The following is a 23441-nucleotide window of genomic DNA, read 5'->3' as shown; positions in this document are numbered from 1 at the left end:
GCCACGGTAGCCCAAGTGATGAGCGAGGTAGAACGGAGCAGTCAGGAGAGACCTTGTTCCCCATAGGAAACTGGGCATCTCTGTGGCCCTGAGTATCCCAGGAGGCTGATCGTACAGAGACCTCTGGTGCCTGACCCCAGTTCGCATCCACAACCCTGGAATAGCCCATCACAGGTCCTTCACCCTTCGCAGGCGGACACCGTTCAACCTGCTGGGGCAGGTATGTGCCTGTTTCATGGCATAAGGGGAAAACGGGATTCTCTGTCCAGGTCCCACTCTTCTCGAGTCCTTGGGAAGATGCTCACCCCTGCTTGCGGCTTCAGACTGCAGAGACCCATGGAGGTGTGGGCCATGGGGTTTGGCCCCTTTCTACCAGAGTGCAATGGTGGAATGAAGGTTACACAACCAACCAGCATCTGGGAGCCCGGTGGGAGCGGTTCAGGTGTTCTCCGAAGCTGTCGGGTACAGTGTAACCTTTAGCCAATTTTGTCTCACAGGATGAACGTGGTGGAGGATGTAGATAGTTGGCGGGCGCAGGAGTGAGAGGACGTCATCAGGAAATATGAACAGGTACAGTTCGGTCTGCTTCTTGGAGGGAGGCCTCTTCCAGTGCGCCCTGGTCAAAGGGTCCTGGGTTCCCTAGGAGCACAGGGCAGGGACGGGTGGCCAATACCCCCAGGCCCTTGCACCCTTTACCTTGGACCCCTCACCAAGGCTCCCTCTGGGTTACAGGGGCACCAAGCTGGGCTGCCAGAGGACAAGGGGCCTGTGCTCATCAGAATGTTCGAACACATGGATCTGTTTGGGATTGTGCAGTGAGTCCTCTGTGCTCCCCTCACCCCTAAAGCATCTGTCTCAGCTCAGGGATGGGTTTGCTTTTAGAAAGGCCTTTCTGACACAGGACATGTCTCGCCAGCTCGGGCCAACCTCCTTTCCAGGGTCAGAACTCCCCCCTGGCTCCCCTGCAGGTCCAGCCCGAGGTTGTTGTTAGGCCAGAGGTGCAAGGCCCATCTAGGGAGCCGGTGGGAATGGAGACTGGGCTAGGTCAGGCACCCGGGCTCTCAGCAGTTCTGTCGGCAAGTCAGCACAAGAGGAGCGGGGCAGCCTGAGGGTCTGGCCCTGTCTACCAGGAGACAACCCCAGTGAGATCCAAGGGTTGTGGCCACAGGGTGAGGAGACACCTGGCCCAGCCTCGGGGCTGTTGTCCAGCAGGTCTCTCAGAGCCCACCTGCCCCTGTCCTCCCCCATTTCCCTAGAGCTACAGCCCTCACTGTCCCCATGGGGAAGGGAGAAAGGTGTGGGGACAGTGGGGGCCTTGGCCCTAAGAGAATGGGGGAGAAGATGGGCAGGGCCCTGCTCTAGGCATCTCAGGGTGAGGCCGGAGAGGCAGCAGGGCTTGTGACTAAAGACCCTGGGTCTGGTGCTGGGAAGGGATCTGGGGCCAGGTAAGAGGAGCCCAGCCTGGGGCCCATCCCTCAGGGATCAGAGGATGGAGAGACAGCGGATCCCGGGGGAAGTAGGGTGGGAGGGAGCTGATGAGCCGTGCCACTTCTGAAATGCAGGGTGTGTGGCTCAGATGCAGGGAGAGGCAGGTGGATGCTGGGAGGTCAGAGCCTGCAAGAGCCTTGGGGCTGTCAAGTGGGATGGGCCCCTGGTGCACCCAGAGTACACCAGGCAGGTCTCAGGGCAGCCTCCCTTGACCCTGGCGGGGTGATGTGGCCAATCCCTGAGGGATTCCTGTCAGGGCCCGGTCGCCCACCTTGGGCGGCCCCCATCCCATCTCAAGGCTGACCTTTCTCAGCTCCAGCAGTAAGCACCACCTCGAGTCCAGGATGGGCAGCCCCATTGTGCAGCCTGACCAGCCCCCACGCCAGGGGCCCCGGTAACCCCGGCCAGGCAGTCCCCGCACTCCTTCTCCCAGGTCCTGCCCCTCCTGGGAGTCAGCCCCACAGGAAGGCCCTTGTCCTCCCTTCCCTGTGCCTTCTCCCGGGCTGAGCCCTGAGCTGGGTAGGGACAGAGCCAGTCCTTTCTGGGGGTCGGCTCCCAGGCTGGGGTGGCTCCAGGCCCTGTGCAGGTCCTCAGCGCTGCCTGGGTTGCCTTACAGTGAGATGCAGCTGCCTTCTCTGACTGCGCGGGAGGCAAAGGTAAGAGCCTGATACATGGAGGGGCTGGTCCAGGGACGTAGGGACTGGGCGGGTGGTCAGTGAGGCAGAGGAAGCAGCCGGCCCGGGCGGTGGCGGGTGAGGGCAACACTCTGTCACTGGGAGGGGCAGCAGAGACCTGACCCCAGGTTGATTTAACTTTGGCAGTTTGATACAATTCCAAAGTGAGAACCACAGTCCTGGCTTGAGGGTGGCTGCCCGCTTGTGTCAGGACCCCACCGAGAGGCTGGGACCTAAGACTGGTGTGTCTGTGGCCCGAGGATGGCACATCCCGGGGTCCCAAAGCCAGCCCACTGGTGCTCATTTGCTCAAAGGCTCTCAGCCCTTAGGGTCTGCCCTTCCCTGGCTCCTTCCAGCTGGGTCCCACCAGGGCTCCAGAGCCCAAGACCCAGCATCCACGGGCAGCTCTGGGAAGCCCGGCAGCTCCACTAACTCCAACATTCCTCATTTGACAGCGAATTCGGCGGGAGACAAGGAGAAACAGCAAGTGGCTGGAGATGCTGGGCGAATGGGAGACGTACAAGAACAGTGAAAAGGTAATGTGTGGAGGGAGAGGCCCCCGGAAGCACTCTCTGCAGAGACAGGGGACAGGCACCCATGGCTGTGGCCTGGCACCGTCAGCCTCTCAGAGGGCGGGTGGCACACTGTCCTCGCCCGGAGGACTGCAGGCCTGGTCGCCAGATTGCCTGCCTATTCGTGCAAGCGTCACCTTGCTGGGAGGGAATCTGAATCTAGGGCTCGGACCACCTGGAGTTCAAGGCTAGGGATGTCCTGGTGACCCCAAGGAAGAAAAAGGTTCAGATCAGAGTTTCAACTCTGAGTGTCCATCCACTCTTTCAGTCCTGGGAAGGGAGACCGTGTCCCAGCTCGATCTCACCTCTACTGAGGAATCATGGGGCCAAAACCGACAATTCCCAGAATCCCCGGGCTCTGGTCCTCACTGGGGTCACCCCGTGGCCTGTGACACCAGACTGTTTTCTGCCCACAGCTCGTAGATCGCATATACGAGGGAATTCCCACGAACATCCGGGGCCCGGCGTGGTCAGTCCTCCTGAACATTCAGGAAATCAAGTTAAAAAACCCCAGCAAATACAAGGTACGCTCAGCCAGAGCACAACAAACAGGACAAGCCGTGTCAGGGGTCCAGGTCTCCAGCTGGAGGGAACGCCAAGCCCACCCTGGGGGGTGGGGTGAGGGGGAAGGTCAGATGAACACCCTGGGCACATATGGTGATACAGTCACCACAGACAGAAAAACTCGGCTCTGGTGACCCTCCCTGGCTTCAGTAACAAGCCAAAAAGCAGCTTTCTGCAGAAGGAAGCCTTCTTTCCCAAAGTGCTGACTGTGGGCCGACTGCCATTTGGGGCAGGGAGTCTTCCATCTGTTCTGAGGCTGCTTCCTTCTCTTGGCCCTGCCCTACAGCTCGTGAAGCAGAAGGGCAAGAGGTCATCTGAACACATCCACCAGATCGACCGGGATGTTAGCAGGACTCTCCAGAACCATGTCTTCTTCAGGCATCGATATGGAGCCAGGTAAGCCTACGGGAGCCACAGGGTCCCAGTGGAGATGGGGTGAACGAGAGGGATGGGGACTTCCCCGGAGCAGAAGCCAGGGTCACCCAGGAGGGATGACAGAGCTGCCAAGAGCTCTCCTGGCCCAGGGAGCAGCCGGCACCATGAACCGAGCACCTCCCTGTTTCCAAGCCCTGGGCCAGGCTGGAACATGTGGGGCCGGAGCCCAGGAGGATCCTGAGGAGACAGAAGACAGCAAAGAAAATCATGCACAATGGTGAAAGGTGCTCTCCCTGACCCACGGGGACCCGTGGTAGGACCCACGGGAGGGTGGCAGGATGGAGGGCCCATGAGCCTACCCAGACAACACTGACAGCACCAAACGCTGGGAGAATTATGGGCCCTGGAAACTCTCATCCAGGTCTGCTGGGAACATGACACGGCACAGCCACGTTGGCAGCCAGTTGGGCAGTGGCTCACAAAGCTCAATGGACTTGAACCACGTGTCCCCAAGGTGTCACAGATATGGAACCCACTGATTTGGAAACTGACATCCACATGAAACCTGCATGCCAGGTTCACTGCTTGATTCACCGTCACTCACACAGCGAGCCTTCGGGGACGGCCTTCAACACGTCGTGGGGAGAGCAAGGCTGGTCCTCCCTTCAAACAGAAGACCCAGTGAGAAAAGGGAACGAGCCAGTGATGCCCACACGAACGTGGGTGGATCCTAGATGCATTTTGCTAAGGGAAAGAAGCCAGACCCAATAAGCTACCACAGTAGCATTCCCATTCCTAGGCCATTCTGGAAAAGGCCAAACCACAGGGACTGAAAAGCAGTCTGGGTGGCCAGGGGCTGAGGAACCGGGGAGAGGCTGGGTGCATAGGGGCCACTCTGGAGACTTGGAGGATGAAGGAGTCACTCCAGGAGGGGCTGGAGCGGTGGCCAGGAGACTCCGCACGTTGGTTTGGAACTGTGGAGGAACTGTACACCCAGAGACTGAACTGGCATGTGCGCAAACTGAAAAAAAAAAAAAAAAAAAATCATTCAGAGTGAAAAGGATCGGTCAACTCACTACAACTGGGCTATTTGCATGTCACGGATGTGGATTTTACTGAAACATTTCTTCAACAGTCTCAGGCCCTGAAGAGCTCACTGCTTATCTGGTGAATCATCTGAACCTGAAATGGGATTTGTCGTTAGGATTTGTAGACAAAGTGAAAGTAACAGCGTCTGCACAAACCAAACCATAGCCCCCTTTCTCTGTTTCCTAGGCAGCGGGAACTCTTCTACATCCTCCTGGCATCTGCGGAGTATAACCCGGTGAGTATTCCCGGCAGTGAGGTTCCCGGGCCGTATTTCCACATTCACAGGAGTGGGTGTCTGGTGGGGGTGTCATTGCTTCTTTTAAAGTTAGTATTTGTGACCCACCAGGTTATAGGAGGTAGGATTCCAGCTCCCCGCTGGCATAAACCTCCAAGCAAGGGGGTGGTCTCAAGGGGTCAAGCTGAGACACAAAGGAGTTGGGGCCTGGACTCCTGGTGTCACCTGGGCCTGACCACCACTTCTCAGAACAAGAAATGACGCCCTCCTCCTGGGGCTGCCCCAAAGCCTGGGAGCTTGGCAGCGTCACACGCAGGATGGTGGTCTCAGGAGACATTTTGGACAAGGTGCTGAAGTGCCTGATGGACTTGGCTCTTGTCATGAAATGAATTTGCATCCTGAGGAAGCCTCTTCATCAGAGGAAGCCTGTCCAGTCACCTCTGCCCTCTCCAATGACATGAGTCCTCCCAGGTGACCTCAGCCCTCCCAGCTGATGTCCTTCCATGGTGACTCTGGCTCTTGCAGGAGGTGGGCTACCACAGGAACCTGAGCCACATCGCCCCCTTGTTCCTCCTGTATCTGCCTGAGGAGGACGCATTCTGGGCACTGGTGCAGCTGCTGGCCAGTGAGAGGCACTCCCTGCAGGGTAGGTGAACAGCTGCCCCTGGGGCCTCACGCAGCCAGACCCGGGGACGGCCACCGTGGCCAGGTGATCTCGGCTTTCAGCCAAGGCACTCTCCTTGTGTCGCCGGCTCGTTGGGAGCCTTTAGGACGTCTCTGCTGAGGGTCCCACAGGAGTCCGCAGCCGACCCCCCACAGCCCAAGTCAGACACCTTTCAACCCCATCAGCAGAGGGCATCTCATCCTCCCCGTGGCCACCCTCTGTGTCCCGGAGCCACGCCCTCCGGCTCTGATTCTGTGCAGCTGACTCTCCCCTCCCTGAGAGTCCTCCTGCCCTCCAACTGCCAGGGCTCCCGCTGCCCTTGGTGCACACGAATGGGCCGAGCAAGCCCAGGTGGCAGCATCTCCCCATCCCGTGTCCCCTGGCCCGACCCCACTTCCAGGAGATGACCAGGAAGCCCAGTACCCACGCTGTTCTGGCCACCCTATTGTGACCTCACAGTCAGCCTTGCCCTTTTTGCACCCTGGCCCAGGAGGCCTCCAGGGGAACCTCCAGCCAGGCTCCAGGGGATGTTCCCGCCCCACCTCCCCAGGGTAAAGGCCGCATGGTGGGGTCACCAGATGGGAGGGTGGGAGGTCTTCAGGTTTGGGAGCCTCTCAAGCTGTCCAGCTCTTGCAGCTGATGGCTCCACATCTTGGGAGAAGCCTCTGATTTCATGATGGGCTGGGGGCTTCTCAGGATTCCACAGCCCAAATGGCGGGACAGTCCAGGGGCTCCAAGACCATCAGGAGCGTGTGGTACCCACGTCACAACCCAAGACCATGTGGCATCTGGTGAGTTTATGGTCCCCTCGGCTCTTCCCCAGAGGCCCTGCATCCCGTGGGGCTGGAGGAGCAGGGGGGCTGGAGCCCCTCGTGGGGCTGGTGACTGGCTGAGTCCCAGCCAGGGCCTGACCTGGGATGCCGGGTTCTGCATGGGCTGGGAGTTGGTTTCCTTTCCTGCCCTGGAGGAGACAGAGGCACAGGGATGGGGCCCCAGCTCCCGCAGAGCAGGGCAAAGGGCAGTGTGTCCACCGAGAGTGCGGGAAGGGGACGGTGTGGCGGGGAGCCCTGGACACTGCCCAGTGTTCTGCACTAGGCATAGGTTCTTCAGAGGCCCTGGAAGAGGGAGGTTTTTAGGGCAGCCCAGTGGCCTGAGCACCTCTGTTGCTCCCATCAGGACCAGGACATAGACGCTGGTCTATGCGGGCAGTGTTTCTCGTCAGGCTGGCTTCTCCGGATGTTAATGAAGGTAAGGTGGCATAGGGAGACCCTGGCTCAGGGACCCTCGTTGCCCTGCAGTGCCCTGCTTCCTCAGTCCGGCAGTCTGGTTCACCCCAGCCCACAGGAGGCTCAGGCGGGTCCCCGAAGGACACGCAAGCAAAACCCTCTGCCTAAGAGGGGTCATCCCAGGGCAATGGCTGGGGCTCAGGCCCAGCCTCATGGGCAGACTGCGCCAGGACCCGACTCGAGAGGGCTCAGGGAAGCCTCAAGCGCTGGGCAGGCCCCTCTCTCCAGGAGCCACATCTCCACTCATATGAGTGCCCCCCATGAGGAGCTGCAAGACCTTGCCTGATCCAGCGTCCTGGAGGGCCCAGGCGACGCTCATGGGGAAGGCCACTGACTCTGGGGACTGAAACCCCAATGGGCACAGCTCGAGCCACCAGTCCCAGCCTGGAAGGGCCAGGTTCTCCCACGCCTGCTGTCTCCACAGATCTCTCTCGGGCTGACCCTGCGCCTGTGGGACGTGTACCTGCTACAAGGAAAACAAGCACGGATGCCCATGACCACCATTGCGTTCGAGGTGCAGAAGAGTAAGTCTACGTGTGCCTAATGGGGCCTGGGGAGCCCCGGGGTCAGACCCCGACTGGCCCGAAGGCAGCTTCCTCACACTGTCCTCACGATCCCCTGTTCTGGCTCAGAGGGAGGTCTGGCCAGGTGGGCCGGGAAGGGCACTGTGACAGCGAGCCCATCCGCCACATGACCCAGATGAAAGTCAGGAGTGTGGTGGGCACTTCCCTGTCCAGATCGCCCCCCAGTCACAGCCTCCTGTGCACATCTGGACCCCGGGGGTGGCCACAAAAGGATCCAGCACCACCCAGTGAGAGGCTGAAGTGGCCACGGGGTATGGGCTGGCCCCCTCCCAGGGAACTCTTCTGGCCTGATGTCCACCCTGTCCCTAGAGCGCCTCAAGGAGACATCCAGTTCTGGCCTGTGGGCGTGCTTTCGGAGCCAGTTCTGCCGTCACTGGGCCAGGGATGATGACACGGTGCTCAAGCACGTCAGGGCCTCTGTGAACAAACGAGGGAGGAAGCAAGCGGACCTGCCACCCTCAGGTGGGCTCCAGTGCCGTGTCCCCTCCCATGTCACCCTCTGGGGCAGTCAACAGTGGGGGAGGGCCCGGGACCTGCAACCCTACTACCTGGGCCTTCCTCTTCACCTTTTCTTCCTCCTCTTCCTCCTGGACTCTAAGAAAGTACAGGAGGCCCACCGGTCCTCAGGGCAGGCACTCAGTGCCTGTGTACTGGACGTGTTGTGCACGCAGGAGGGGGATGTGGGCAAGACCCTCCCTCGAGCCCCCCCCCACTTTCCACGGTGTCTGGCTCTCCCCCTCACAGGGCCCTCAAAGTTACTAGAGGAGCCAGACCCATTTGTGGGAGACCCCGCCTCTCCCTGCCAGCACCCACAGCCTCAGAGAGCAGCAGAGGCCCCTCACTCCTGCACGCTCCTCCAAGGTTGCCAGGACAACAAGCCTTGAGCCAGGGAGACAAGGGAATTGGGGGCCCCTGACCCCCAGAGCATTCAGGGAGAGGGCACAGGCGGGACTCCGGGCCCAGAGCCAGAGCCAAGAATTCAGCCCGATGTGGGAACAGTCAGTCCTGGCATGGACTGGGCAGCCCAGGAGGGCAGAGGGTGACCCACGTCCGGGCCCAAAAACCCACTGCAGAGACGGGTCCCCATGTGAGGTGGCAAGGGGCTGGGTGACATCCAAGGACCCTCCCACCTGAGTTCTGACTGGGGGCCGTATCCCAGGCCCAACAGCCCTGGGACGAATGTGTGTGGAAGGAAACCCACAGCCAGTCCCAACCCTGGGGGCAGTCCCAGGAGCCACCCGCCATGCCACGACAGCTTCCCCATGCCAGGGAGCGCATACCCCTCCCTCTGGGATCAGCAGACTACAGGCTTGTCCTCAGTGTCAGGCCACGGGGGCCACACGGAGACCCCGAGGACTACAGAGACGCAGGCAGGTGGGGCCCAGCCCGGAAAGGCCTGCATGGGCTCCCTGGAGACGCTGACCACATCTGCTTTCCTTTCAGCCAAAGCCGAGCAAGGGTCCTCGGCACCCGGGCCTGTGCTGGCTTCACGTGGCGGGAAGACCTTCTGCAAGGGGGACAGGCAGGCCCCTCCAGGCCCACCAGCCCGGTTCCAGCGGCCCATTTGGTCAGCTTTCCCGCCACGGGCACCTCATTCTTCCACACCCTGTCCTGGTGGGGCTGTCCGGGAAGACAGCTACCCTGTGGGCACTCAGGGTGTGCCCAGCCCGGCCCTGGCTCTGGGAGGACCTCAGGGTTCCTGGGGATTCCTGCAGTGGAACTCCATGCCCCGTCTCCCGATGGACCTGGATGTAGGGGGCCCTTGGTTCCCCCATTATGATTTCGAACAGGGCTGCTGGGTCCGTGCCATATCCCAGGAGGACCAGCTGGCCACCTGCTGGCAGGCTGAACACTCTGCCGAGGGAGTGAGATTGGCTCTCGCCGAACTGAACAATGTGGGCATGGACTTCCGGGCCCTGCAGTGCACCCAGCACTGATTCCGACCAGGACACCTCCTTCGCAGCTAGGGACGAGGAGCAGTGCACTCCCACCTCAGGGCCTTATTATTTAGTTAATAGGATTGTACTCATGTTACATCTCTCAATTTTTTTTTAAGAGATAAAGTCTCACTCTGTCACCCAGGCTGGAGTGCAGTGGTGCAATCATGGCTCACTGCTTCCTGGAACTCATGGGCTCCAGCAATCCTCCTGCCTCAGCCTCCTGACTAGGTGGGACTATAGGCACACGCCACCGTGCCTGCTAATTTCTTGGACTTTTCTCTAGAGACAGGGTCCACCCGTGTTTCCCAGGCTGGTCTCAGACTTCTAGACTCAAGTGAACCTGAACCTCCCGCCTCGACCTCTCAAATTGCTGGGATTACAGGTGTGAGCCATCACACCCGGCCTGAATTTCTTATGTGCCATGCTACTACAAAACGTCATTAGGGCTTCCTTCCCCTCCCTCCTTCCCTCCTTTCCTTCCTCCCTCCCTTCCGTCCTTCCTTCCCTCCCTCCCTCCCTCCCTCTGTGGCCCCGGCTGGAGTAAACTGGGCTCGCTGCAGACTCCCTGCCTCCGGCTCCCGTGATTCTCCTGCCCTGGCCTGCGCGCTGCCTGGGATTGCCGCCGCGCGCCACCACCCCTCCCTGGTTTTTCTCCTTTGGCTGGAGGCGCCGTTTCGCCATGTCGGCCAGGCTGGTCTCCAGCTCCTGACCTCCACTGCTCTGCCCGCCTCGGCCTCCCGAGGTGCTGGGACTGCAGAAGGAGGCTCGGTGTGGCCCGGGCTGGAGTGCGGTGACGTGGTCTTGGCTCGCTGCAGCCTCCGCCTCCCAGCCGCCTGCCTTGGCCTCCCAGGGTGCTGGGATTGCAGCATCTGCCCGGCCGCCACCCCGTCTGGTAAGTGAGGAGCCCCTCTGCCCGGCCGCCCCCCCGTCTAGGAAGTGAGGAGCACCTCTGCCCGGCCGCCCCATCTGGGAAGTGAGGAGCACCTCTGTCCGGCCGCCCCCCCGTCTAGGAAGTGAGGAGCACCTCTGCCCGGCCGCCCCATCTGGGAAGTGAGGAGCACCTCTGCCCGGCCGCCCCGTCTGGGAAGTGAAGAGCCCCTCTGCTGGGCCGCCACCCCATCTAGGTAGTGAGGAGCGTCTATGCCCGGCCGCCCCGTCTGTTGAAGAAGTGAGGAGCGCCTCTGCCGGGCCGCCACCCCGTCTAGGAAGTGAGGAGCGTCTCTGCCGGGCCACCACCCCGTCTAGGAAGTGAGGAGCCCCTCTGCCGGGCCGCCACCCCGTCTAGGAAGTGAGGAGCGTCTCTGCCCGGCCGCCCCGTCTGGGAAGTGAGGAGCCCCTCTGCCCGGCCGCCACCCCATCTAGGAAGTGAGGAGCGTCTATGCCCGGCCGCCCCGTCTGTGAAGAAGTGAGGAGCACCTCTGCCCGGCCGCCCCGTCTGGGAAGTGAGGAGCGCCTCTGCGCAGCCGCCCCATCTGGGAAGTGAGGAGCGCCTCTGCCCGGCCGCCCCGTCTGGGAAGTGAGGAGCACCTCTGCCTGGCCGCCCCGTCTGGGATGTGGGGAGCGCCTCTGCCCAGCCTCCCCGTCTGGGAGGTCTACCACAGAGGCCAGAAGCAATGTGGGGGCTGGATGTGGTGGCTCACGCCTGTAGTCCCAGTACTCTGGGAGGCTGAGGCGGGTTGATCACTTGAGGCTAGGAGCTCGAGACCAGCCTGGCCAACATGGCGAAACATATGAAAAACACAACTGTCAAACCAACCAACGAACCAAGCGACAACAAAACAGGTCTACCCTGGAGTCATACTCTAATTTTTTCTATTTTCCTCCCTTTCTAATCCTTTATCCCACTTTCTTTTTCTTCCTCTTCCTTCTCCTTCTTCTTTGTCAAATAGAGGATTGAGTTATTATCATTGATCCATACAAAGTCCCTCTCTCATTTATTTTCTTTAATTCCCACCCCCCATTTCTATTCCCCGTCTTCCCATGTGCAACCTTCCTAATATGTTTGATATGCATCTTTTTGTTAGTATGTAGTTTTAGAAAATGTTTATTGTTTTGTGTGCAAAAATAAATAAATAAATAAAATAAAAATAAAATTTAAAAAAGTCATTATGAGGGGAAGTTGGATGGAAGGTGCAGGACGACGCTGTAGTGCCTTTACAATATTTCTGTATATCTAAAATCATTTCAACAGGAAACATTTATTTCAAAACGTGAAGGTTTTGATGACACCATGAGCCTGCCTTTGTACTTTAAACTCATGGAAGGAGAACCACCTTCACGTCTGGAAATCAATGTTTCCTGTTGAAATGATTTTAGATATACAGCAATATTGTAAAGGCAGGCCGGGCGTGGTGGCTCACGCTTGTAATCCCAGCACTTTGGGAGGCCGAGGCGGGTGGATCACGAGGTCAGGAGATCGAGACCTCAGTGAAACCCCGTCTCTACTAAAAATACAAAAAATTAGCCGGGTGTGCCGGGCGCGGTGGCTCACGCTTGTAATCCCAGCACTTTGGGAGGCTGAGGCGGGCGGATCACGAGGTCAGGAGATCGAGACCACGGTGAAACCCCGTCTCTACTAAAAATACAAAAAATTAGCCGGGTGTGCCGGGCGCGGTGGCTCACGCTTGTAATCCCAGCACTTTGGGAGGCTGAGGCGGGCGGATCACGAGGTCAAGAGATCAAGACCACGGTGAAACCCCGTCTCTACTAAAAATACAAAAAAATTAGCCGGGCGTGGTGGGGGGTGCCTGTAGTCCCAGCTACTCAGAGAGGCTGAGGCAGGAGAATGGCGTGAACCCGGGAGGCGGAGCTTGCAGTGAGACGAGATTGCGCCACTGCACTCCAGCCTGGGCGACAGAGCGAGACTCTGTCTCAAAAAAAAAAAAAAAAAAGAAATATTTTAAAGGCACTACAGCGTCCTCCTACACCTTCCATCCTGCTGCCCCTAATAATGACGTTTTGTAGTAGCATGGCACATAAGAAATTAAGGCTGGGTGTGGTGGCTCACACCTGTAATCCCAGCAATTTGAGAGGTCGAGGCGGGAGGTTCAGGTTCACTTGAGTCTAGAAGTCAGACCAGCCTGGGAAACATGGGTGGACCCTGTCTCTAGAGAAAAGTCAAAGAAATTAGCCAGGCACGGTGGCGTGTGCCTATAGTCCCACCTAGTCAGGAGGCTGAGGCAGGAGGATTGCTGGAGCCCATGAGTTCCAGGAAGCAGTGAGCCATGATTGCACCACTGCACTCCAGCCTGGGTGACAGAGTGAGACTTTATCTCTTAAAAAAAAATTAAGAAGGCCGGGCGTGGTGGCTCACGCTTGTAATCCCAGCACTTTGGGAGGCCGAGGCGGGCGGATCACAAGGTCAGGAGATTGAGACCATGGTGAAACCCCGTCTCTACTAAAAAATACAAACCATTAGCCGGGCGTGGTGGCGGGCGCCTGCAGTCCCAGCTACTCGGAGAGGCTGAGGCAGGAGAATGGCGTGAACCCGGGAGGCGGAGCTTGCAGTGAACCGAGATTGCGCCACTGCACTCCAGCCTGGGCGACAGAGCGAGATTCCGTCTCAAAAAAAAAAAGAAAAAAAAACAAAACACTTTATGAACAGGGCCACAGGTTTGCATGAGGCTTGTCAGTGGACCTCCAGGATGAAGACCAAAGTAATTGTACAATTTCTAGTGGAATAATTGACACTTAAGATCTTATTTATTTATCAAAAGACTGCTGTGAGGTATGAATTCTTAACCCCAATTTGCAGAAACTGAGACTATGCCTGACACCACAGAGCTAGGAAAAAGTGGGCATAAGATCCTCACCAAGTCTGACTTCCAAAGGAAGGTTTGAAAAGAAACCTCCTTGCTACCTGCCAAATCTCTGTAGAGCCAGCAGCCATGTTCACACATCAAACAGGACAATGACAATAGCACCAGGAATAGCTACTCCTGGTCAGATGCCCTCATGAGCTCGACTCCTCAGGATGGGGACACTGGGCCCTGCCTAGGGGAAAGGAAGGGGGTTTGTAGGGGAAGCCCAGCCAGCCAAGCAACCAGAGATGGGAAAAACCTATTGGGAAGAACTTGCTTGCTCTAGCTGGGCTTTGCAAAACACAGGAAAAGATGAGTCTGCACAGACGGAAATGGTCTGGAATGGCTGAATGTTTCATGTAGAAATTTTATTTTATGATGAATACACTTGTGCCATTTCTTAGAATCATTTGCTTGTTTAATTCTAGTCTATCAAGTGATAATTTTGTTGATATTTAGAGGCTCCTCCTCTTGTTAATTTCTGTGGGATTTTTGGTTATATTTAATAAGGAAAATAATATTAAATGCCTAAGAAAAAAAAGAAACAAAGCCAATTATTCCTGAGAATGTTTAAATGTATTGAAGTACACTTGTTAATTGTTAGTATAGAACCTACATTTCGTAATAGAAAACCTTGGACTTGCCAGTGGTAGCTGCTGGAATGAGGTGTTTGTCCAGTACATCCAGAACGTCGCCGCAGATTAACTTTAGCTCAGTCTCAACCTGAAAAATTAAAAGTAAATTTAAAAAAATCAGATCCTTGAAGTCTAGAAATTCTGTAAATTATTACATATTCTGTACCTCTGTTTTTGTGGAAGAGAGCTTAGTGTTACAGAGAATTCCTTTCCCTCTCCAAACTCCCTTCTTCCCTTTTGACACGAAAGCAGAGAAAAGCTGCCTGTCAGTTATCAAAAGTATCTTTTCCTTTCTCCACGCAATGAAGTGCTACACACACACACCACCCCCCACCCCAACACCCCCTCACAGTCCAACTGCAGAATCACCAATGACTGAAACTGAACACTGATGCTACTTGGTAAATGCTGGTCAATTACATGACTCTTTCACAAGGTAGCAACTATTGTGTCCATTTACTTGGGAAAACAGAAGCTAATACATTTGCTCAAATATCATCCCCTTAAAAGAACTGAATAAGCAGAGCTAGGATTTGAAGCCAGGCAGGGTGCAAGGGACAGAACAAAATTCAAACCCAGGCAGTTTCCCTTCAGTACTTAGATTCCTAACAACATTCAACAGGCAACCCTGGAGGGAAGGAGGAAGGGAGGGGAGGGAGGGAGGGAGGGAGGGAGGAAGCGAGGGGAGGGGGGGAGTGAGGGAGGGAGGGAGGAAGGGAGGGGAGGGAGGGAGGGGAGGGAGGGAGGGAGGGAGGGGAGGGACGGAGGGAGGGAGGGAGGAAGGGGAAGGCAACCAAACTTAGGAATGTGGGTGCAAATAAATTCACTGGTTTGGTGGTCAGAAGTTGAAGGTGTTTCCAACCTACGGCTTCCATTTTCACTGTAAAATGGGATAAAACCAACAACAGCTATTGATACGGAAGCGGTGGGGTCACAGGTTTAAGAAGTATGATGGTTTTGAAATAACAAAATATGATGGTTTTAAAAAATAAAACAAAACCAATGAAAGAGAACAGCTGGACAGTAACAAGGGTTGCTATAAACATTAAATCAGACATGTATGTAAAGTGCACGGAACTTTATAAATATTCACGTCCCTCTCCCCTCCTACCACCATCTTAAGTGGAAGAAATTCTTATATTTGTATCATCTGTCATTGCCCGTACTTCATGTTCAATTGTCGTTGAATTGGTTCTAAATCTTCACACATAGCAGGTGAGATACATTTTTTGAGTTGGACTGAATCCTTTCTGCAGAACTTTGCTGTTACTGTCAGAGGGGGTGCTGGTGCAGTGAGAAAAATGGTAGTTCTTGATACTAGACTAACTAAGCTTCAGAGAACCTGGATCCTCCGGCCAGGAAAAAGGATTGTGAACTTCACATGTCATTCCGTCTGTCTCCAAGTCTCGATCTCCCTACCTGTTAAACTGGGGTACGACACTCACCAAACCTACAAAACAATAACCAACATGACCGAAAGAGCTCTGTAAACGGTGTAGCATACAATCTCAAAGGCTGAACACATTGATGGAATCCTTTGGGGAGGTAATTTTTCACAGTATCAAGAACCATAAAAATGTTGAAACCTATTGACCTAGGCATCTCCTTCCCAGAAATATATCCTATGACAAGGGTTTCCACCCTTTTTCTACCCATCCACCCAAAACATCCCCACGGATGGCACATTCCTGGGTTTTGGACTAACGCCTATTAAGCTAGGATGGGAATCACGTACAATCCTTGTTTTGTTGCCACTCAACAAGATACATCCCAGTGAAGGAAGTTATTCTGGGAATCATCTGAATTAAGTAAATAATTCACCAAATGCAGTATTTCACTTATTAACAAATCGGTTGCAAGTTCCACAACCCATCAAGACAAGCATTCAAGACTTGGCGTTCAAGTTGAGAACAGCCATCCTTATGAAATAACTCAAAGGAATGAAGAACTGCATATACCTATGAGTTAGGCTGATCGGTAATAATGATAGTAACAACGTCAGCTCTTTCCTATCCATTCTGTCAGTGCCTCCTCCTGAAAATCCTGTGTGGTGGACAGGAGGGATTTATACCCTCTGTTCTCCAGGTGGAACCATGGGTTTCTATTCACTCAAAATAATTTGACAGCCAACAGCCATGATGGATAGAGCCCTCTTATTTTTTTATTTCTTCCAAGAAAAGGGGGGGGATACGGGTACAGAACATGCAGGTTTGTTACATAGGTATACGTGTGCCATGGTGTTTTGCTGCACCTATTGATCCATCCTCTAAGTTCCCTCCCCTCACCCCCTACCCCCCAACAGGCCCTGGTGTTTGTTGTTCCCCTCTCTGTGTCCATATGTTCTCAATGTTCAACTCCACTTATGAGTGAGAACATGTGGTGTTTGGTTTTCTGTTCCTGTGTTAGTTTGCTGAGGATGATGGCTTCCAGCTTCATCCATGTTCCTGCAAAGGGCGTGATCTCTTTCCTTTTTATGGCTATGTAGTAGTCCATGGTGTAGATATGCCATATTTTCTTTATCCAGTCTTTCATTGATGGGCATTTGGGTTGGTTCCATGTCTTTGCTATTGTAAATAGTGCTGCAATAAACATGTGTGCATGTGTCTTTATAGTAGAATGATTTACATTCCTTTGGGTGTATACTCAGTAATGGGATTGCTGGGTCAAATGGTATTTCTGCTTCTGGATCTTTGAGGAATCGCCATACTGTCTTCCGCAATGGTTGAACTAGTTTGCATTCCCACCAACAGTGTAAAAGTGTTCCTATTTCTCCACAGCCTCGCCAGCATCTGTTGTTTCCTGACTTTTTAATAATCACCATTCTGACTGGCGTGAGATGGTATCTCACTGTGGTTTTGATTTGCATTTCTCTAATGACCAGTGATGATGAGCTTTTTTTCACGTTTGTTGGCCACATAAATGTCTTCTTTTGAGAAGTGTCTGTTCATATCCTTTGCCTGCTTTTTGATGGGGTTGTCTGTTTTTTTCTTTTTTTTCTTTTTTTTTTGAGACAGAGTCTCGCTCTGTCGCCCAGGCTGGAGTGCAGTAGCGCAATCTCGGCTCACTGCAAGCTCCGCCTCCCAGGTTCACGCCATTCTCCTGCCTCAGCCTCTCCGAGTAGCTGGGACTACAGGCGCCCGCCACCACGCCCGGCTAATTTTTTTGTATTTTTTTTTTTTAGTAGAGACAGGGTTTCACCGTGGTCTCGATCTCCTGACCTCGTGATCTGCCTGCCTCGGCCTCCCAAAGTGCTGGGATTACAAGCGTGAGCCACCGCGCCCGGCCAATCACGGAGTTTTAAGATGTCCTGATAGACCCATGGGTTTAATGGGGTGTGGGTATGTGTGTGGGGGTGTGGGTGTGGGTGTGGTTTTGTGCACCCCTATGGGCACACTTGAATTTTCAGCTAGTCATAGGGAACATAGGGGACAATGCTGACTGCCAAATGAGACACCTGAGAAAACAGTCCTGCCCCCCAATGTAAGCCAACTACAAAGAAAGACTCAAAATGATGGAATAACTGTGCTTTTCAAAAATAAATAAATAATGGCTCAGGGAGACATCTGTGGTCCAAGAATCAGGACACTCCAGCCTGCACAGCTCTGATATGACCTTCCTGTATGACCTTGCCCAAGTACACATTCCTCTCGGAGCATTAGCCCCTGCGGGTAAAATAAAGGAAGTGATCCTTTTCACTCTGATGCTTCTTGACTCATGGCTTCCCTTGGTAAACCTACCTAGGCTCAGACCTTTCGGCTGAAAGCCTTTTGGGGTGGACACTGTTGGGAAGAATATCCAATACAGAAAACGGTCTTGCCAACAAATTCCATCGAGACCCACAGACAGCAGATCACCAAAACGTGGGAGACGACAAACATCCGTGTGGCTCTCCATTCGCCGCTGGGACAAAAGCTGGCAGGTTAGGCAAATAGAAATCAATAATTGGCTTTATCCATTCACATCTGAGTCAAAGCAGTTCTGGATATGGCTTTATCCATAACAGATATGGCTTTATCCACTAATGGATATAACTTTCTCCATTAATATCTGAGTCAAAGCAATTCTGGAATTCCCAGCTCCATAGTGTAGAGCGTGGCGTCATGAATCCAAACCACTTCCTTTCAGACCAAGATGTCTGTTCAGGCTTAATGCGGGTCGCTAACTCCAGATGTGGAATGCTGATTTGTACAATCTCCAGGCTAAAAGAGATCTTAAACTTCTTCCAATGATCATTTTCAACAACATTCCTCATTAAGTGCTCGACCAGCTTCTGCTTACACATCTCCAACATGTGGAGCAGTTGCTGGATTCTATTGAGCCAAAATCTTTCTCAGTTTCCTAGTTCTGCCCATTCTGGAACACATCCGCTCCTCCTGCCTCTAGGACAGTCCCCCTCAAATCTTCTCTTCTCCAGCGGTCCACGCCCAGCCCCGACCACTGTGGCTTAGAGCGTGCGGTTACTCCCTGGGTCAGCTGGGAGGGCAGGGGCTGCTGTGGATGGTGAAGCCTCACACACCCCAGCCCACCTCTCCCCAGCCAGCCCCATCAGGGGCACAGAGTCTCTATCTGTCCAGCTAGTCTGGCACACAGAGTGGCCCAGGGCAGAGAAACCGGCCCAGAGGGCACTGCTAGGCCCGGACTCCTCAGTTTGCCTCAAGCCAGATGAACTAATCAATCGCCATGTTATCTGAAGGCCAAGTTTCTATTTCTGCTATTTAAGATTAACACTTATGGTTACTATTTTTATAATTCCACCTCGAACATTTTTACATGAATCCTTTCACCAGACAGTGGCGGCAGAGTGGATGTTCTGGTGGTTTTGGCCCCGGTCACCTGGAAAATCCTTCCGTCTCCACTTCACCTCTGCCCCCCAGACTGACTCCGTGTCATTTCAGAAGGAGAACATCAGAGGATGAGGACATAAAAATAAGCTCGAAGTCTTGGCAGATGCTTCTCTCTCACAAGCTTCCCCTTCAGCTTCAAAATTCACAGTTAAAAGAAAAAAAAAAACTTCATACCAAAGCAGTTGAGGCATTTTGTTAAATTCCCCCACCGAGACATACTGAGGTATGCAACTAACTGCTGAGTGCTAAGATGGTATCGATCGAGCACCTGCTATTTCTGCTTAAGCTGAAGCCACGATCCCAGCACAGAGGCTACTGCGAGGCCAAGACAAACAAAAGAGCCAGGCCCTTTCACCCAGATCGCAGCGGCCCAGCAGGACTTGCTGTCTCATGCAGACTTTTGTGTGTGTGAAGAAAAGCTTTTTGTCTTGCTCTGGGCACCCTGAGGCCAAATATATAATACTTACATCCAGCCCCAAAGCCCCCAATCTGTCTCCACTTTTAAAATCACATACTTCATTGTAGTAATTTTCATTCTCAAATGAAATGTCTTTTCCATATTGAAAATTAAAACCCCGTGTTAATTATGCTACCAAAAACATCTCTCAGCTTGAGAAAGTTTGAACCTTGGGGTGTCAGGAGACGTTCACTCCAAGGATGGTCTCCTTTTCCCTGAAGGGTTCCAGAAGGGCATTTCCAGAGCACATTCCCCTCCTCCCCCAGGATATCCGCCTTACCTCCGTCCCCCGCACACTCTGGGATGGAATCAAGGGTCTCCCACAAATTCAGGCAACCCAGTCACAGCAGGAGAGATGGTACAATGTGTGGGCTGGGGTTGGGGCTGACAGGGGGAAGCTGTAGGAGGAAAGACTCCTCTCCCTCCTCCTCAAGGTTCCTGCCCCTTCCCCGCCACCCATCTCTCCCAGCCAAGCCGACCTGCAATTGGTAAAACCAGAGGCTTCACCCAGGACTTCAGGAGGCTCCCAGGCTCCAGACTGCTGCTGGCTGTAGGTTTACACCAACTCTTTGCCAAGTAACAAAATCCAGGATGTTTCCCACTCAGACAAACTGACAACTGCCCCTCAGTTCAGACACCCACTGAGCACTGAGCATGAGGGTGCACTCTGCTTCTAGGCCAGCAGAGCCAGACTCCATCATCCCTCGAATCCTCTCTGCACAGAGTCGGTGACTCCGCCTGCAGCGCCAGACAGCGCACGCGCACACCAGCTCTGGGTTCTGCTTCTACACCGACGTTTCCGGGAACTCCTCTATTTCTTTTTCTTTTTTTTTTTTTTTTTTTAAAACGAAAGGCCTCACATATTTATTACTGAACCCAGCCAACCAACGTGTTCATAACAGATTCAGAGAGGAAAACACGTCGAAATCTCCAGATAGTGGTGACATTTGCAGCTTGATACGGTAACATGATCGTGACCTTCAGACAGCATAAATATGTGTGCCATCTCATGTGCAATTCCTTACAGACCCAGCTTGGTTCTTCTCCAATGTCTCCTTTTGGAGTTGTACCTGATTTTATTTCCAGTTTTCATCCGAATCCACTGGGGAATGGGACGATTTTGCTTTTGTTTCTCAGCCAGGAATCGCTTAATCCTGAAAGTCTTGTGAGAAGACATGGCGAGAAGCGGAGTCAAGAACACACCACGATGGCAGAGAAAGGAAGACAGCCCTCTATTTCTTCAAATGCATTGAGAGTGGTTTTGCTGTTGTTCCTGGAAGAATCTTGGATTTTGTTGAAATCTGCTTTTTAAAAAATATATATTTTAGAAATATATCACTCTGCATAATGTGTTTCTTTTTTCTTTTTCTTTTTTTTTTTTTTTTTTGAGATGGAGTTTCACTCTTGTCACTCAGGCTGGAGTGCAGTGGTGCGATCTCAGCTCACTGCAACCTCCACCTCCCAGGTTCAAGCAATTCTCCTGACTCAGCCTCCCAAGTAGCTGGGATTATAGGCACCTGCCACCACGTTCGGCTAATTTTTGTATCTTTAGTAGAGATAGGGTTTCACCATTTGGCCAGGCTGGTCTCAAACCCCTGACCTCAGGTGATTCACCCGACTCGGCCTCCCAAAGTGCTGGGATTACAGGCGTGAGCCACCGCGCCCGGCCACAATACTCTTAATGAAACTACAGCCCATATTAGGATTTCACCAGGGCTTAGAGCAATGTCTGGCACATAGTGAACCTTACACAGGTGATAAGGACGTCACTACCATGATGATGATGATGAGGAAGATGATAATGATGATGTTGGACTTTCTAGCACAGCCAGATCGATCTGGTGCCTATTTTCAGAGCATGCCATGTTAGTTTCTATTTCTAAACACTTTTGGCCTGGCACAGTGGCTCACGCCTGAAATCCCAGCAATTTGGGAGGCTGAGGTGGGCAGATTACTTGAGCTCAGTAGTTCGAGACCATCCTGGCCAACATGGTGAAAACACATCTCTATTAAAAATACAAAAATAGACTGGGCACGGTGGCTCACACCTGTAATCCCAGCACTTTCGGAGGCCGAGGCAGGCTGATCACCTGAGGTCGGGAGTTCGACACCAGCCTGACCAACATGGAGAAATGCCATCTCTACTAAAAATACAAAATTAGCCGGGTGTGGTGGCGCATGCCTGTAATCCCAGCTACTCAGGAGGCTGAGGCAGGAGAATAGCTTGAATCCTGGAGGCAGAGGTTGCACTGAGCTGAGATTTTGACACTGCACTCCAGCCTGGGTGACAGAGTGAGACTCTGCCTCAAAAAAGAAACCAAAACCCCCACTTTTTTTCTTTGAAACTAGCCTCGCTCTGTCACCCAGGCTGGAGTGCAGTGGTGCCATCATGATCCTCCCACCTCAGCCTCCCGAGTAGCTGGAACTACAGGCACGTACCACTATGCCTGGTTAATATTTTTTTTTTTTTTTTTTTTTTTTTTGGAGATGGAGTCTGGCTCTGTCACCCAGGCTGGAGTGCAGTGGCTCGATGTCTGCTCACTGCAAGCTCTGCCTCCCGGGTTCACGCCATTCTCCTGCCTCAGCCTCCCGAATAGCTGGGACTACAGGCACCCGCCACCGCGCCCGGCTAATTTTTTTTTTTTGTATTTTCAGTAGAGACAGGGTTTCACTGTGTTAGCCAGGATGGTCTCGATCTCCTGACCTCGTGATCCGCCCGCCTCGGCCTTCCAAAGTGCTGGGATTACAGGCGTGAGCCACCGCGCCCGGCCTCCTGGTTAATATTTTTATTATTTGTAGAGATGAGGGTCTCAGTATGTTGCCCAGGCTGGTCTTAAACTCATGGGCTTAACCAGTCCTCTCGCCTCTGCCTCCCAATGTGCTAGGATTACTGGTATGAGTCACGGTGCCCAGCTTCTTTCTTAACTCTTTCTAGTAGGTCCACCACCTGGGATTACCTTTTTTCCTTCCTCTCCATTTAGCTTTATGAAATCCTCACATCCATCCATCTCCATCAAATCTTTAACAATTCTCCTCTGTCTTTTTTGACTGTAGGGACCTTTAGAACACCCAGCCCTTGCCAAAACTCCCCATTGCATTAAAAAATAGATTTTAGGCGGGGCATGGTGGCTCACGTCTGTAATCCCAGCACTTTGGGAGGCCCGAGGCACACGAGGCAGAAGGATTTCGTAAGGTCAGGAGTTTGAGACCAGCCTGGCCAACATAGTGAAACCCTGTCTCTACTAAGAATACAAAAATTAGCCGGCAGTAGTGGCGCATGCCTGTAATCCAGCTACTCTGGAGGCTGAGGCAGGAGAATTGCTTGAGCCTGGGAGGTGGAGGTTGTGGTGAATTGAGATCGTGCCATTGCACTCCAGTCTGGGCAATAGAGTAAGACCCTGTCTCAAAAAAACAAAAGGAATTGTTTTTAAATTTTTACCGTTCTGAAAGCACATTGACATCCTTTGAATTTTTTTCTAATTATTTCACTTTGATTTGTACATTCTCAACTAGATTCGGGGCTGTATGGGTTACAATTCCTCTGCATCCTCCACAATAAACTTGGTGGGAATTTCAGACTTTTTTTTTTTTTCCCCGAGACAAGAGTCTCGCTCTGTCACCCAGGCTGGAGTGCAGTGGTGCGATCTCGGCTCACTGCAACCTCCCCCTCCCGGGTTCAAGCGATTCTCTTGCCTCAGCCTCCCGAGTAGCTGGGACTACAGGTGCGCGCCACCACGCCCAGCTAATTTTTGTATTTTTAGTAGAGACCGGGTTTCACCATGTGGGCCACGCTGGCCTCCAACTCCTGGCCTTAAGTGATCTGCCTGCCTCGGCCTCCCAAAGTGCTGCAATTCCAGGCGTGAGTTACCGCGCCCGGTCAAGGTCTTGATTCTTGTCTGCCTTTCTGCTCCCCTGTAAACTCTACTGGTTGTCTTTTTTCCTGCTTTATCCCTCGTCCTTGGTAGACAGTGATGGTTAAATGAATGAATGCATGAACAAATGTCCTGGATCTAGTACTGCATTGCATGTACACATTGATGACAACAGACATCGTACAAGGCGCAATCTTGGCAAATTTATTCAAACCTTGCAGACTTCGGTCTCTCACAGTGCGACGCCGGGAGCCCATCACACGCTGAGGTCTGTCAGAGGCCCCAGAAACAGCCTCGGAAATGGAGGAGGCGGGGCTTCACCCCGACAACACCCCCTTGCGTTCAAAGCCTTTCCGCCTATG

General features: G+C 53.5%; 1 protein-coding gene and 1 pseudogene across 7 annotated transcripts; one reads left to right on the top strand and one right to left on the bottom strand.

Moving 5' to 3' along the window:
• Positions 1–236: 236 nt before the first annotated feature.
• LOC129470489 (TBC1 domain family member 3G-like) lies at positions 237–12495 on the top strand (annotated as a pseudogene).
• Positions 12496–13618: 1123 nt separating this feature from the next.
• Positions 13619–23439, bottom strand: LOC129470501 (large ribosomal subunit protein eL39-like). 7 transcript variants are annotated; one of them, XR_010118333.1, is made up of 4 exons: positions 23294–23406; positions 19488–20508; positions 15234–18883; positions 13619–13994 (listed from the first exon to the last, which is right to left on the bottom strand). XR_010118333.1 is itself a non-coding variant. In XM_063629773.1 (3 exons), exon 2 carries the CDS (start codon positions 20382–20384, stop codon positions 20229–20231), a length of 156 nt encoding a protein of 51 aa, XP_063485843.1. In that variant the 5' UTR covers positions 20385–20508; positions 23294–23354; the 3' UTR covers positions 13619–15356; positions 19687–20228. The 7 variants fall into 7 exon arrangements, 1 of the variants encoding a protein (XP_063485843.1); XR_010118330.1 differs by having other exon boundaries at positions 13619–18883; positions 23294–23397; XR_008653242.2 differs by lacking the exon at positions 15234–18883 and having other exon boundaries at positions 19687–20508; positions 23294–23397.
• Positions 23440–23441: the final 2 nt, after the last annotated feature.

Source organism: Symphalangus syndactylus, chromosome 20, assembly GCF_028878055.3.
Source record: "Symphalangus syndactylus isolate Jambi chromosome 20, NHGRI_mSymSyn1-v2.1_pri, whole genome shotgun sequence".
NCBI lineage: Eukaryota > Metazoa > Chordata > Mammalia > Primates > Hylobatidae > Symphalangus > Symphalangus syndactylus.
Note: the sequence above shows the minus strand (reverse complement) of the source record. Positions and strands in the feature narration are given on the sequence as shown.